This window comes from Panthera onca, chromosome C2 (assembly GCF_046562875.1).
Source record: "Panthera onca isolate mPanOnc1 chromosome C2, mPanOnc1 haplotype 2, whole genome shotgun sequence".
NCBI classification, from domain to species: domain Eukaryota; kingdom Metazoa; phylum Chordata; class Mammalia; order Carnivora; family Felidae; genus Panthera; species Panthera onca.
Window position 1 is genome coordinate 15622763 of NC_138347.1, and position 16844 is coordinate 15639606.

Here is a 16844-nt window from a genome sequence, read left to right on the forward strand (position 1 = left end):
TGCGTGGCTCAATCGGTTGAGCATCCGGCTTCGGCTCAGGTCATGATCTCAAGGCTCGTGAGTTCAAGCCCTGCGTGGGGCTCTATGCTGACAGCTCAGAGCCTGGAGCCTGCTTCGGATTCTGTCTCCCCTCGCTTTGCCCCTCCCCTGCTCGCACTCTGTGTCTCTCAAAAAAAAAAAAATAAAAACGTAAAATAAAAACTTAAAAAAAAAGGAAAAAAAAAAGCCCTATACCTCTATCCAAAGACTGAGATTAAGTAAAACAGTAGCAAGGCTAAAATCTGTGCCTCCTTAACCATCTGAGTGATGGGAATATTTTTCTTCAGGCATGATAAAATAGGAGAGATTTTCTCATAAGTCATACTGATTTTGATCAAAAGACTAAAATTAGTAAATTCACATGAGAGGTGAGAAAACGGATATGGAGTGTACAACTCTATTCAATTAGAAGCAATTTTAAATAATTTTATTTATCTGTCAATTTATCACCAATATCTAACATTTATGGTTTTGCTACATTTGGATAAGCACATTAGAAAGAATGTAAATTAAATACTATGAAAGTTGCCTTTTAATGAAACATAATCTTAACAGGATCAGGATATATAAATTTAGTGGTTTTATTGCATTATTAGAAAATTATGTTATGAAAGATACAAAAAAAAATCAATAGATGTTATTATTTCTGTTTATTTCACCATCAGTATGCCATCTTTTACCATTATGGCTTTGTATTTTCAATCTGCCCAATAGATTTCAAAGAATAGTTTATTACATGCCTAATAAAACACTTAAAATATTTACAGATTCAAAATAGATGTTTCAAAACTGAAAAAAGTTGACCTGAGAATTCAATATAGCATTGCCATTTATTTGTTTGACTTTTTTCCCCAAGTTGTTAATGTGGCAAAGTGTCCACATGCAACCTGTATCGTCTACTGCAACAAATATATTTAATTCCTTATTTAAAATTGGTTAAGCATTAAGCTACGTTAGGTTATAAAATTTACAGATGGAGAACCAAGGTTTAATTTATAACCATATTTGTTTTGAATGTAATAATTTAACAACAAATTATTTGCTATAGTTGTAGCATTCAAATAACGAAAACAATTTTAAGGTAATATTATTTTATGGAGTTAGACATAACAGTTTTTTAAAAATCACCAATCATTGAGAAGGCCAATTCATAAAATAAGGAACAATGATCATGTAAATATGCAATATACAAACTGAAAAAAACCTTTCCAGAATTCTGCATGAAGGAAAAGATATACACTGTATATACATAATCCTGTCACTTGTCTTCGGCAGCCAAAAAAAAAAAACAAAACATAACAAACTTTCTTAGAAAAAAACTTCTTTAGAAGTTAATGTTAAAATAGGCATAAATGTGTAATGCTATGCAATATATAGAAAATTTCCCTACCTTATGGCTGAAAAACAAAGATAAAATCCTTTATCTCTCTGTCCCTCTGTATTACAATTTGAAAATCATGTAGGTATGAGGTAGTGTAGTTACTTGTATTACATGCTGGCTATTAAAAGTAATGCTGTATTTTCCAAAATATCACACTTGGCCAATAATCAGAACATCATCAAAATAAACCCTTAATGCTAAACTATTTATATGTAGAGAGAAATCTAAACCAAGTGTCCTAAAAATCATATTTAAGTTCTGAGACAACTAGGATGTATCATAAAATATTAAGTAACCTTTCAAAGCAGTTATTTACAGTAGCAGTTAAAGCAAAAGGTTATGTGACATTTGCACATACACAAACTGATATGACAGTTGAGTGGACACTGAGGTAGGAAATCAAGGATTCCATTGGTTTTGTATAAGATTTTACATTTTGTAAACCAGAAAAGTTTTTATATTATATTTTGGAGTTAAAATTTTAAATTACAAGTATCAAAGAGCTAGCTACATGGGGATATTATCTATCTACCTATCTATCTATCTATCTATCTATCTATCTATCTATATATATACATAGGTATGCACACGCGGTTCTTCTGTAGTATGGGATGCACTATCATAGAATTATTCTCCCTGACAAGTCCTTAAGTACTCTTATAAAAGCTTCTAGAAAATAAACAAGCCCAACTAGTTTTGTCTTACAACTAAGTCAATAACAGAGATAACGTACAAATCACTGAAAACATACTAGCAATATCTCCCCCGCCCACCCATCGGAAAGGGTAACATTTGATAAATTACTCTGAAATATGAACTCTGGTCCCCATATGCTGTCACGACTAAGGTCTACTTGCTAGACTTGCTGCTGTGGATGCTGGAGTCCCACGGTAGCTACACAGGCCCTTCACCAGACTCGGGATGCAGTTGCTAAGCCTCTCTCTCAGGTATCTGATCTTGGTAAAATTAAGTACTTTTCCAACCCAAACATGACAAATTACTCCTGCGCACCCTTTAAAACTAGGTTCTACCAATGTGAATATATGCAATTTTTTTAAAACACTGTTGACAAGGTTCATACTCTGTAGGTTTACTGGACTCTCAAACACCAGAATGGCTGAGAGCCACTGCACAATGTTGGGGGGGTAAGTGCTGGGACTATAAAAGCTTTATTTTAAAACGGGACTGAATGAACACAAAGACCGATCACGAAATGCCCAAGTCAAAGTGATTCGTGTGCCCTTATACACCAGATCCGGGGAAGGGAAAGAGACTAAGTCTGGTTTCCAGATCCAAACCCACAATGGAACGAGACTGAACTTCGTCCTGTTTCACAAACCTGCACGGCTGTGTGTAGATACATTTTCCTCTACAATAATGCTGTTTACAAGTAAACCACAGGACTTCGGAAATAGGATGAAAAATGAACTGCCGCTCCTGATAAACGTAAGCAGTTTTCTTTCCCCACGAGGTCTGCTTTTCTTGCAGGGGTCGTGACCCGGGGCGGGAAGGCAGAGCGCCTGCTGTCTGGGGCAGCCCTGCGGGAGTCCAGGGAGGCCACGACAGGGCTGCGGGGTGCCCCCTCATGCCTGTGTCCCAAGTCGTACTTCTTCCAGAAGGGAAAGAATGTCAGGAACCAGAAAGATCATGGTGGACCCAGATGTGGTAGAGACTGCAGAGAAAGAAAGGAAGGGGGGAGAATGACACTTGTCTACTGTTGATGCCGCCAGCGTTTCTGAGGTCGACCCTGAGGAGGGAGGAGCAGAAGCCTCTGCCCCGGCCGACCGCGTGCCTCTGTGTCCTGCGTATTCCCGACGTAGCTGAGGAGTCGCGGTGCAGGCCACGCCAGCCCTGGCGTCGGTGGGAGAAGAGCAAAGCGCCGGGATTCGGGCGAGACACTGTCTTCCTCACCGTGCAATTCTGCACAAGTCTTCAGACGGCTGACATCCCACTTCAACACACGGCGGGGCTCTACCGGCCTCACTCGGGGAGGCATTTTCTTTGAAACCGCCGTCGTGCGAAAGGTCAGGTTCTGAAACTTGTGCAGGCCACTTCCTTAGCAGGAACTCTCTGCAGACGCTTCAAGCTGTTAAACTCTTGACACGCTGCAGTTTTCACTGTCCAATTCACTTTGCATATGGGAAGCGTTACTACCAATAGTGATTGTTCTTTCAAACGGAGTTTTTAAAGCCTTACGACATTTTCACATGTGAGTTTTCAGGATCCGGGAGGCATGTAATTTGTGCATCTCGTGGAAATCAGGGGAAAGTCAGGGTTGCCTTCAGAGGAATTCCCTTAACAGCAGAGCTAGCGGGGGCCAATAACCAATACTGTTAAGAGTCAGAGGCTGTATTTTGCTCTTAAGACGTCAAAACTGCAGCGGAAAACGAGACGGTGTGCCGGAAGTGAATGCGAGTTTACTCATCAGTAGTACATTTATCAGTCATCTGCTGGCAGAAGTCCGAGATGCCGCCCCCCTGCCGGCACGGTTCCGAAGGCCCGGCCTGCTCAGGGGCGGCAGGAAGCCGGGACTCGCCGGGGGCACAGCCCGCAGAGCCCCCGCCCTTCGGGCCGGGATGGGGATGGCGAGGGCTTGGCTCCCCGGCAGGTAGTGCCGCGGGGGGCCCCTCAGGTAAACTCAAAATCGATGGTAACGCAAGTTCGCCATCAGGAGTACTTTTTTCTTTTTCGGAAATTAAAAATGAAAGTGGGCAATCTGAAGCAGAGTACTTGGCGAGTATCTGTATTTGTTCTTGACTTAGAGCTGCTTCTTTACAGACTTGCTGGCAAAGTCCTGTTAGGTTCTGCTTCGTCTCACCCAGAGTTGACAAAATGTGATCTCTTTCTTTCAGCAAGCTCTCCTTTTCATTTTGCTGTGAGATGGGAAAGAGAATACAAGGACTTGTGTTTAGTAGCTCAGTCGACATTTCTGAAGTAACCAAACATTCGTATCTCCTGGGTCTTCTCATTAAATGAGACCACCAGGGATTTCTACTTCCAACTCAATTCAAAATTTTTTTAAATAACCCAGAGGCCCATAATCCCTCATCCAAAACTCTGATGTATCTTGGGGTTCAGAATTTTTCAGATTTTACAAAGACAATACGGATGCACATGTACTCCCTCCAGCAGGGCCTGGGGCAGTACCCCACGGTCAGACATCTTCACGTTTCGAAATAAAACACATTAAAATACCAAATAACGCACATAGTAGGAGAAAGAAAGACTTGACAACAGCCTGGCGTCAGTTTTTTTTTTTTTTTTTTTTCCCGGTCAAAACAGTTTATGACAAACTTGCCATGTTTTCAGAGCTTTTTGGATTTACAGATTGTAAACGAAAGTGGACCATACATTTGCGATGGAAAACAACCAAAAAAAAGTACGAGTACACCGGGCACAAGTACAGCAGCTCCGCTCCCTGCAGGATTCTAACCATGACCAACATTTACTGAGCATTTGCTTTGTCCCAGATATTGTGCTAAATGCTTTCAAATATGCAGTCTCAACCACATCATTCACACCATGACTCTGTTGATTTAAGTAGTATTACACCCATTTTATAGATGGGACTGAGAGCTTAATATGCCCAGAGTTAGAAAGCTACTAGGGAGTGAGTTACTAAGGTGTGAAGAACCTGGGGATGAATTTTGTGTCTCTTATTTATTATTTTTGTTCCTGTTATGATTACTATTTAAAGTTTTTATCCCTGTAGGAACGCCCGCCGCAGGATGTTTTCAAACTTTTCCTGGTTCCTACATTTCTGTCCACTGTCACTTGCTGCTGCTGCGGCTTTCTGCACCAGTGTCCCACCTTATCCTTCCTATTCTACCGCTGCAGTGCTGCTTACCTAGGATGAGCTAGGAAACCAAATAATCAAGCTATTTATAAACAAAGAGTAAATAAATGTTGGTAGACGGTCACAGGTTTCTCCCGTGAAATTTATGACAACTCTCTTGGCTTTCTGCCCACTGACAGGCTCTGGAGAAGAGGTTGCAAGCTAACATTGAGACAGGTTGTCTCAGAATGATAATGCACAATGGCCATCCTTTAAATAGATTCTTTTCTGGAACAAAAACAGCTAAAAGGGTAAAAGGAAATTTGCTTTATATAAAAGTGCTGCTACTGTTTTACGTAAAAGCTTTTCTTAAAAAATTGTATGTGAACCCAGTTACTGAGAGTCAGGTGTTTAAATATCTCAAGGCCATCTACTATTTTGAGAAAATGTGTGGTGAATACAGAGTCCTATAGTAAATTTTACCTTATCAAATATTCTCCAATCTGTTCACATCTTTATACAACTGTTCTGTTTTGAAAATACAGGTATAGGTCAAAAATATATACAGTTTTATATACAAATGAATAAATAAGTAAAACCAAGACCAATGTTCTTGGTAACAGAAGAGAAATATACTTTTGGTAACAGAAAGTTTGTCAGTTGTAGGCTTCTGATAAAATGAGTCTGCAGGTGCCTAGAGGACACGACCTGTGCTTACTACTACCTATCCAAGAAGGAACACATTTACTGGAATCGGCACCCACTTTTTTTTATGACCTCCTAGAAGCCAATCCAAATGAGGACGTAAACAAAGCTTCCAGAAGAAAATAAGTATTTTCCCTCAGTCACAACAATACTCAGCCATAGACTCCTCTATCAAAATTGGGATGAGTTTCCGTTCTAAATAGCGACAGACGAAATTTTAACTGCTGACTGGTCTTTTAAATTAAACGTGGTTAAGCAAATTAATGAAAATCTGAACTTTTTTCCAGAAATGAGAACTGCCACTTAATCTACAGATACTACGAAGATGACAAATATTTTATAACTTCTATCTCTTTAAACACCGATCATCTTGGGGCGCCTGGGTGGCTCAGTCGGTTAAGCGTCCGACTTCGGCTCAGGTCATGATCTCGTGGTCCGTGAGTTCAAGCCCCGTGTCAGGCTCTGTGCTGACAGCTCAGAGCCTGGAGCCTGTTTTAGATTCTGTGTCTCCCTCTCTGTCTGACCCTCCCCCGTTCATGCTGTCTCTCCCTGTCTCAAAAATAAAATAAACATTAAAAAAAAAATTTAAAAATAAAAAAAAATAAAATAAACACCGATAATCTTAAACATTCTCCCGACTTCCACCCCACTAAACAAAGGGTGACATAACTATACTCCTCAAGTACATCCCATACAAGATGTCTTGCTTCTTTCTTTACAACAACTAAAACCAACAGGTACAACCCTGCAATGCCACCATGATTAGTTCTATAAATTAAATGCCCCCAGCTGTGCCTCTGCACTTTTAACTCCTACACAGGTAAGTTTCTAGGCAGTCGGCTGATTTTTCCAGGCCACTCTAATTTTAAAACACAAATTGACTTCAGTAGAATTCAGTTTAATAACTGATTATTAAGGGGCAGCTGGGTGGCTCAGGCAGTTAAGTGTCCGACTCAATCAAGAGTCTTCGGCTCAGGTCACGATCTCACGGTTCGTGAGTTTAGGCCCTGTTGTTGGGCTCTGCTCTGACGGCACGGAGCCTACTTGGGATTCTCTCTCTCTCCCTCACTCTCTGCCCCTCCCCCACTCTCTAAATAAATAAATAAATAAATAAATAAATAAATAAATCAATATTTAAAAAAATAACTGGTCATTAAATAAAAGTAATTCAACTTAATCACTTCGTGACATCTTTAATTAAAGACACCTCCTAAACATACTCACTACCAGCATCCAGCTACCTATCTCTACAATGTATTTTCATTTTCTTGGAATGCAATTGTATAAAGCACAAGTCTGAGGTTCTGTGGCTTTAACCACAGATTTATAAGAAAAATAAAATTGGTGTTCTAGTACCATTCTGCATTTTATGACAACAAGTTTACATCCAAATCCACACTTTCAACAGTTAGTGTACAACATTCACTCAAATGTAAGAACTTAAAAATATTTTAAATAGAACTCACCCAATAAAGGTAACGAGTGAAAGAATTTGGCACCCAAAGGGCTAGCTGACAGTGACAATGTTTTAGGTCAAAGAGTACTCACTACTAGAAAATGGTGATCAGTGGTTCCTTATGATGTAAAATCTCTGAACACACAGGTCAGGGAACTATGCAAGTGGCCCTTAAAAATATGAATACAAATGCTCAATTTCACTCATAAGAGAAACAAAAGCAAAAGCCACCCCGAGATACCAATTCTCCCTATCAGCCTGTGAAGAACCCAAAGCAGACAATAAACTTCTTGCTGAGGCTGGGGGCAGACACCCACACAGCTGGCAGGAAGGCAAAATGCTACGACCCCAGCAGAGCAGAATTCATTAATATCTAACAAAATGACATAGCTATTTACCCTCTTCCAGGGACCCATCCTAAAGAGACACCTCCTTCAGCAAGAAAAAACAATGTGCACAGTTATCCACTGCAAGGTCCCAAATGTCCACCAATAAGAACCTGGTATGATACTGCTCTGCAGTCATGGCCGAATATACAGAGCTGTGAAAGGAATGACAGCCTCTTTGAACTAAGAAAAATATTTGCTGTAAATCACTTCTTAAGTGAAAAGAGTGAAATACGGAAAAGCGCATAATTTGTTTACATAGCAGAAAGGATCAGAAGAATAAACATAAAATACTACCTGTTTTCAGAAAAGAAACACAAGAAAAAAATTAGAGACTAATGAAAAGAGTTACCCATAGGGCAGAGTTACAAATAGGGTACAGGGAGAGTCTGAGATCAAGGCTTCTGGAGTACAGCTTTCTCTAAACAGTTCTAACTTTTGAGCCATATCAATGTTTTGTATATTCAGAAATTACAAAAAAAAGGTGAAGAGTAAATCGTAGTAATAAATAAACATTAATTTCACTGTATATTAAATTGCTAGCATAGAGAAAAAAAATCACTTCAAATAACTTTTAAACTTTAAACTTCAATACTCTGGAATATATATTTCTTAAGTCTTTTTTAATGTTTATTTACCTTTTGAGAGAGAGGGAGAAACAGAGCGTGAGTGGGGGAGGTGCAGAGAGAGAGAGAGGGAGACACAGAATCCAAAGCAGGCTCCAGGCTCTGAGCTGTCAGCACAGAGCCCGATGCGGGGCTCAAACCCATAAACCATGAGATCATGACCCGAGTCGAAGTTGGACTTAACTGAGCTTAACCGACTGAGCCACCCAGGCGCCCCACTATGGAATATATTCAAGGACAAAAAAAGGCAAAGAAATCTTAAATTTTACTTAATCTGTTTCTTGTTACTAGTACTGACATTGTAATTTTATAACTATTATATATATGATTACATATTTTAACATAATTATTATAACCATAATAAATATATTTACTATTTGCTTTATATCAGCATATATAATTATATTTACTATTACTTTAATATCATATTTACTGTTTGCTTTATACTTATATAGAAGTAATCATTACATTACAAATATATATTCACACAAAGCAAATAGTAAATATATTACTATAACTGAGAGCTAAGATTTTCCCTGTAAAGAGATAAAAAACACACATAGAAGCAAAGACAAGAGCTCTATACTGCTGAAGTTTGATTGAAAATATCTACCTGGCTCATGAGTTCCATTATACTTTTTTACTTTTATTTATCCAAGGTGATGTATATACTGAATGCACTCGTGAGTTACACAAACACACATACATTTCCCACTCTGTGCCCTCAAAGAGCCCAGAAGGAGTTAACACCAGCAGCAAGCATGCTAAAAGAAACCAGGGAATTTTGGATAAAGATGATTCCAAATCTTGGGACAAGCAAAGTACAGGGCGAGCCTGTGACAGATTATTCTAGGCAGCACAGAAGCACTAATGGGGTCATGTCAAAAGGACTCAGCAGCTAGCCTGAGGGACCTCTCTCTGGCCAACTTTGAAAAAATACCAACATCAAAAAGGCTAAGGACTATTGTGGTTGTGAGAAATTAAATGAGGAAAAAAATCAATCCCTAAGTCCACAGTGCTACTGAAGGCATGGCATGGCGGGAGGGAGGCAAACAGGAGGGAAGAAAAGTCCCCTTTAAAAGAGGAATACCAAACAAACAAACGGATGCAAATAAAAGAGGAGTAACAAGCATGTGTGTAAGTGGAACAACAGAATTAGGTCACTATTTTGCAACACCCATTGTGAAGGCCACCAACATGTGCTGGAAAACAAAACATGTAGGAGTCGTGGGGAAGAGGCTATTCCTAAAGTGCCTAAGTAACACGTCACAGATTACTGAGCAATTACAGAGCCAAAAACCAGAATCTCGAAAATGATGTGGCAATTCCCATCTGCTCAGGTAGGACACCTGGCAGTGTGCCCTCTACCACACGGCGTACCATGAAGGACACAACACCAGTTCAGGTTTCGTCTCGATTCAACAACTTGCACTTTCACAGTTTGTGCGAAATACAAAGAATGGAGGAGTGAGTTAAAACCAAGTGGAAACAGTCAGGTAAACATTAAAAGTAGGACATTTTATGAGAAATCTGGCCTGGACTCTTCAAAAAGTTATCATGATTTTAAAAAGGGTTGTGGGGGTCTCGGGTTGAAAGACTAAAAAGGCACAACCAAATGTTCTGTGATGAAAAGGACCCTAGTTTGGAGGGGGAAAAAAGCATATAGATGAAATATATTTGGGAAACTATTAGGGTAATCCAATAGGGAGTATATATAATACTGAGGATCTATTAACTTTCTTGGGTATGATAAAACTATTGGTAAAGATATGAGATAAATACATGTAAGAATGTCTATTTTTAGGAGATGCATGTTTTAGTATTTAGGGGTAAAATGTCATAATGTGGTAGCTTTTAAATGAATCAGAAAATAAAAGCAGAGCAATAGAGACCGACTGAGAAAAGACAGTGGGACCGAGATCGACCAACTGTGGTTAGAAAGAGACCAAAACTGACCGACAAGGAGAGAGACAAAGACGGACAGACCAAACAATGAGAGCAGGGACACACACGTGGCTGGAAAGACCAACAGAGAAGTAAAGCAGATGTGAAAAATGTAAATAATTGTTGAGCCAACATGAGGTTGTTCATTGCACTCTTAACTCTTCTAAAAGCTTGAAGCTTTCAGAATGCAGGGGAGGAAGATGAATCTCAGGAAAACATGAGAACACGTAAATCTCTCCCTGTGAGAATATAAGCATTTTATTGGCAAGGACTGTATCTCAGTCATCTTTGATTTCCTGGTAACTCGTACAACATCAAGTATGCTCAGCAGACGTTCACAGAAAGAAGAGGAATTTAAAATACAACTACTAATATTTATTGGGCCCAGGGCACGTGCTGAGCAGTATAATGGCATGTGATCTTTGCACCAGTCCTGAGGGAGATACTATCCTTATCTCCGTATCACCAATAAGGGAATGTGGGTGGGGATTAGAGGTAAAATAATTTCCCCAAGCCACAAAGCTACCAAGTAGCCAGGGACCATTTCCAGATGTTTGACTCCAAAGCCTCCATCTGACCTCTGTGCCCTAGTGCAACAGGCTCTCAAATTTTAATGTGAATGAAGATTTACCCCGGAAATATTTATGAAACACATGCTTCTGGGACCCTCCCACAGGTGTAGGGTAGGATTAAGGAATGTGCTTTTATTTTTTTTAGTTTTTCTAGTATTTTTTAGGAACGTGTATTTTCAAAGGGAGCCTCCCAGATAACTCTGATGCCAACTGCCCACAGACCACATTTCAAGGTGTGCTGCTCAACGATATCACAGAGTGGCAACGGGCAAGTTCCAGAAGGGCTCACTGGGTGTGTTTGGAGACGGCAGTGTGCGTGTGCGCAGAGCAGCCAGCAGCACGTGGCTAGAACAGATTTATCTTTTTAATATTTATTTATTTTTGAGAGAGAGACAGAGAGAGAGAGAAGAGGAGGGGCAGAGAGAGAGAGGGAGACAGAGAATCCCAAACAGAGAATCTGCTGCGTCAGAGGATCTGCTGTCAGCATACAGCCCAACACAGGGCTCAAACTCATGAACCGTGAGATCAGGACCTAAGCCAAGATCAAGAGTACTGACTGAACCATGCACCCAGGCGCCCCAAAACAAGTTTATTTTCAAGAAAATAATACAATCTTCACCACAAGATGTAAAATACTAAGGACAGATGAGGTCTTTGTACTCCTATACCATCACAATAGATAAAAGCAATGAAACAAAATGATGTCTATATACCTCAAGTCTGAACCAAGTGCTTTTGTGAATACTTCTGATCACTTACACGTTGATACCAATAAATATTGGATAACATCTAAGAGAAATACACTTTGGTAATTTTTTTCTTTAAAAAGCTAAATTCCCAGAGTGCCTGGGTGGCTCAGTCAATTTGAGTGTCTGACTCTTGATTTCAACTCAGGTCATGATCCCAGAGTCGTGAGATCCAGCCCCACATGAGGTTCCACACTAAGCAGAGAGCCTGCTTAAGATTCTCGCCCTCTCTCCCTCTGCCCCTTTCTCCCACTTGTGCTCTCTGATAAATAAATTAATTAGTTCAAATTAAATTAAATTAAATTTTTAAAAAAGCTAAGTTCTCTTCATTTCAGGGTTACCTTTCCTTGAGGCAAAAATAGTATGAGAAACATACTAGTTCTTAATTTCTCAAGAAATGTTCAAGAAGAAACATGGACCTTGTAAAGAATCCTTAAAGACAAGAGCTTTGTAAGCCAAACATAACAAAAATTGAATGATTCTTGAACTTTATTGGTTAAAAAAAAAGTCATGTTATTGGTCTATAGATTATTCATATTCAAAGTCCTTATAGTAAATGCAATGACAAATCAATGCCTAACCTCTAATACACCATAAATGTTAAACGTAATTACCATCAATTTACCCACCAAATAAATACACCTCTTTCTTTTTCTTCAAAGGTTCTATTAGATTCTGACAGGACTTCTTGTTGAAAAATACAACTCATTTATTTATTGAATTTGAACTAACATCACCATTGTCTTTCATAGCGCATTGAGACTATTAAAGTGTCCTTTATACATAATAATTATTCTACAAATCTACCGTGAAGACATTTTAGAATCACTATTCTTACCGTGATCAAAACACTGTTCTTCATGTGTTTTTCCATCCAGTCTATTATGCCATTACTCTTACGACAAACTGCAAAAAGTTTGCAGCCAATAGCCACAGACTAAAGTTTACTAAAATATGGGCCCTTCACCTAATCACCAGATCAGGGCAACATATACTGTGAATTCATTTATATGTTAACCTAACCAGTTACTGGCTACATCACCATGGCTGTTTCATTACGAAACAAGTAATTTCCCTTAAGTAGGTTCACTAAAATACCACCCAGAATATAAATACTGGGAAATCCTGCTTGTCTACTGACCATGTCTCCAGAAAGTACCCTCTCAATTTAAAAAATACAAATCTGTCGCACTCCTCCATATTCTCCACTCTACTGTTGGTCCTTCTCTCTTTACAAAAGACAACAAGACCCAAAACATCACCCAATAACCAGGGTCTAAATTCCAAGTAAATTTCTTAATGTAATAAAATAACTTAAGGCTCAAACTCTTTTACATCTAGGAAAAGGGGCAGCTTTCTTATTCCTGTTAGCTAAGAAGTAAAACATTCTCTGCTTATTTTCACCTGAGAGAGACATCTGTGGCAGGTCTGAACTTTACAAGTGCCCCTTACACTTTGCAGCTAGAGTGCGCCTGTACAAATCACTAGAACGGAGAGTAGTATGAAGGACGGGACAGTGAGTTCAAGGAAGCTAAAACATAATGCAAGACACTCTGCAAAAAAGAAAAAGAAAAAGAAAAAGAAAAAGAAAAAGAAAAAAAAGCTAGCATGTTTTCTCTGGAGATATTGGGAAGTGGAAAGAGACTGAGCTGAGCTCAGTCAGCCTGGTGCACATCTGGATGAGCAGATCCCTGGCAGGCGATCTGCTCTGCCTGCCCAGAGGTGGGCTCCTGGCAGCTGGGCTGTAACTATCTGTCCCTTCTCTCTTGTCACAGAAAAGGACACCTGAGCTGAAGTAAGCCAATTAGATGCTCACCTCCTTGGGAATTTAGAACTAAAACTGTAGCGTCCATCTGGACTAGATCCTGGAAGAGAGAGAGAGACTATTCAGAAGCCACACTGCAGCTACCCTTCCCATCCGCATCTAGCAGCACAGTGCAGAGTGAGCAGGTGCATGAAGATGGGGTGACACAGAAGACTCTCTGGGTTTCTGGTGGCAGTTTTCCACTTTCTTATTCTATACTGTTTACGATGCCTGCTTCACTCTTGGGCTTCTAAATGAGACACGCCTGTATCCTCACAACAAATTCATTCCTTCCTTCATTCATTCATTCATTCATTCATGCTTTAGATGGTTTCGATTTCTTACAGCCAGTGTCCAAATTAATACAACAGGTAAATAGGGTACTGACCACAATAGATGAATAATAAATTTTTATTTTTCCATTTTTCTGTATATAAAGGCACAGACTGGTTTTTTATTCTTTTCTTTTTTTCTGATGAGGGCAAAGATGAACTGAATGGAGGAAAACACAACATTGTCATTCATAACAACCCAGTACAGCACAAAATAAGAATGCATTTCCCCAGACAGGTTCTTTTTTCTAAAATGTTGCTGATTGGGGCGCCTGGGTGGCTCAGTCGGTTAAGCGTCCGACTTTGGCTCAGGTCACGATCTCTCCGTGAGTTCGAGCCCCGCATCGGGCTCTGGGCTGACAGCCCAGAGCCTGGAGCCTGCTTCGGATTCTGTGTCTCCCTCTCTCTCTGGCCCTCCCCTGCTCACACTCTGTCTCACTCTCTCTCTTAAAAATAAATAAACATTAAAAAAATTTAAAAAAATAAATAAATAAATAAAATAAAACGTTGCTGATTGATTGCTGTTCATAGCTAGAATGTTTGTGCTTGAGAACTTGCTACAATCACAATTTCAAACTTTCACCAATAATTAACAAAGACTCCAAACTAAATATTCCAAGAATGTTTTTGCTATTTCTCGGTGCTGGTTCCCTGCTGTCTCTACAGCTGCACTCCCATAGTTGTCTCTTTCATACAATGCTTTCTTCCACCAACCACTAGGGGAACAGAGAAACCTGGGTGCAAATTAATCCATTTTTCAATTAATTTGCGTCTTGATGCTGGAATAAATAACAAGATTCAATAACGTAAGCATTCCTCTCCCTCTAGAGTCTCAATAAATCTTGAATTTTCTATTCATATCAGCAAATGAGTTCTTTCTCTTAGACGAAAGATCCAAGTTCGTTTATTGGTTCCAGTATCGATCAAAACAAGTTATTCAAGTCTACCGTCAATTTAAATGAACAATTGTAACATTAGCTTTTATAGATACTTAAAAGAGATTAAAGTGTTTCCGAGTTTCTTCAATCTCTACTCAACCACTAAGAATTAGGTAGACAGTTAAAAAAAAAAACACACACACACACCCAAAAATAGTTCTCAGTTTACATATTATAGCATATCACACTAAAGATGTAGAATACTAGCATCAGCAAAATAGTCTATGAAAACTCTTTTCCTCTCCCAAGCTTTCTAAAAACATCATGTAACTTATTTTCTTAAGATGGTAATTGGTGAATTTTGAAATTAACATGTAACTGAGCATCGACTCAGGAATTGAAATTGCTATTTCCTCTACAAAAAAAAAAAAAAAAGAATAACTGAATGGATGTGGTGGAATTTGAGTAACAAGAAACCTGCAAACTTACCAGCTTCTCAATTTCTGATTCCAGATTCTGTATACAGTCCAGTTTTCTCTTGCGACAGCGCTGCGCAGCAATTCTGTTTTTACTTCTCCTTCGAATGTCATGGATGCAGTCCAGTTGTTCCGGGGTCAGCTTGTGCATTTTCAACAAGGATTGAAAATCATTTCTGGAGAGTGAGATTATTCGTTGTGCATTAAATGGCAGTTTTACCTAGAATGTAAAATAAACATTAGTAATTGCTGCTGAGTAGTTAGACTCCCATCACGGAAGAGGAAGAGCTACATCTACATTTTCCAGAGAACTTCATTTAGACTTTAAAAAACAAAAAACAAAAAACAAAAAAAAAAGCAGACCTCTATTCCCAGTTTCTATATAATCCCTTAAAATAAAGACTGATAATTTGATATTTCTAGCCTATTTTAGAGGGTTCAGAAGACAAGTACATTGAGAAACAGATTTTTTGCAAAATAAAAAATATGAACACAAATATTCATGTATCTAAAATTAAAAAACAGAACTTGTTTTACTCAGACATGTTAATTAACACGCATATCTTTAAGCCTCTTTCTAAAGTGTTTTTAATGTGTTTAACCAAACAAAAAAAAAATCTATTTTATACTTTGATTGATACTGATCTAACACTGGTATAACTACCTAGTAATTTCTCGAGCATTTTAGAAAATTAATTTTTCTGTCAAGAAATAGTAGTGTCACATAACTCAACTTAAAAATCTACATGTTTCAGTTTTTCACTTGTCAGTATAGAAATGGTTAGAAAAACCTAATGAATATTTTAATGTCATCTTCAACATACTTAAATTGGAAAAATTTAGGATAATTTTTTTTAATGACAAAATTGTGGGACAACTTAATTATATTAATTATTCATATAAAACACTGAACAGTTTCTCTGGCAACCTACTTACTTTGTCTTTCAAACTTACAGAAATTAGTTACACAAAATGTCTTACAATTTCTTAAAAGTTTTATTTTTAACATTCTTTTTTTTTTTTTTTTTTTTTTTTAATTTTTTTTTTCAACGTTTTTTATTTATTTTTGGGACAGAGAGAGACAGAGCATGAACGGGGGAGGGGCAGAGAGAGAGGGAGACACAGAATCCAAAACAGGCTCCAGGCTCCGAGCCATCAGCCCAGAGCCTGACGCGGGGCTCGAACTCACGGACCGCGAGATCGTGACCTGGCTGAAGTCGGACGCTTAACCGACTACGCCACCCAGGCGCCCCTATTTTTAACATTCTTTTCACAGTTCCATTAAATTAAAATTAAAATCCATTATATGGATTTATAAATGTCATATAAAAATCTGTAGATGTAACTCACGCACATATATTACTTCTTAAATTAAATCACCAATAATCTCCTTCCAAAGCTAAGGAGGAAAGAAAACCTGTCACTCTTTCAAACCCATCTCATCCAACAGCTAGAAAACCAAAGAAAATGATAAAGAACCAACAAGGCTTTATTATCACTGGAATTATGGTAATGTTTTACAAAAAACCATCTATCAAATACAAACATTTGTACACAAAGTACACAAATCAAGCTTGGTAAAGTTAATCCAATACCAGCTAACTCATGCCAAATTATTAAGACATTAAATTAATGGCTGAAATGGCTAAGGGAAACTAAGAAAAAAATTAATGGCTATGAAAAACTAGGGCAAAGAAAACTCTCCCACATTCCTATACCTAGTC

At 38.6% G+C, this 16844-nt stretch overlaps 1 protein-coding gene across 5 annotated transcripts in view; it reads right to left on the reverse strand.

The window, feature by feature from the left end:
* Window positions 1-439: 439 nt before the first annotated feature.
* Window positions 440-16844, reverse strand: part of BACH1 (BTB domain and CNC homolog 1) — a 44293-nt gene continuing 27888 nt past the window's right edge. For 3 of the 5 annotated variants that reach the window (XM_060640359.2, XM_060640361.2, XM_060640360.2), the window contains 2 exons: window positions 15134-15340; window positions 440-4293 (listed from right to left, as the gene is read on the reverse strand). In XM_060640359.2, the coding sequence (XP_060496342.2) occupies window positions 3838-4293; window positions 15134-15340 (663 nt within the window). In that variant the 3' untranslated portion in view covers window positions 440-3837. The other 2 variants (XM_060640364.2, XM_060640363.3) reach the window with 2 other exon arrangements.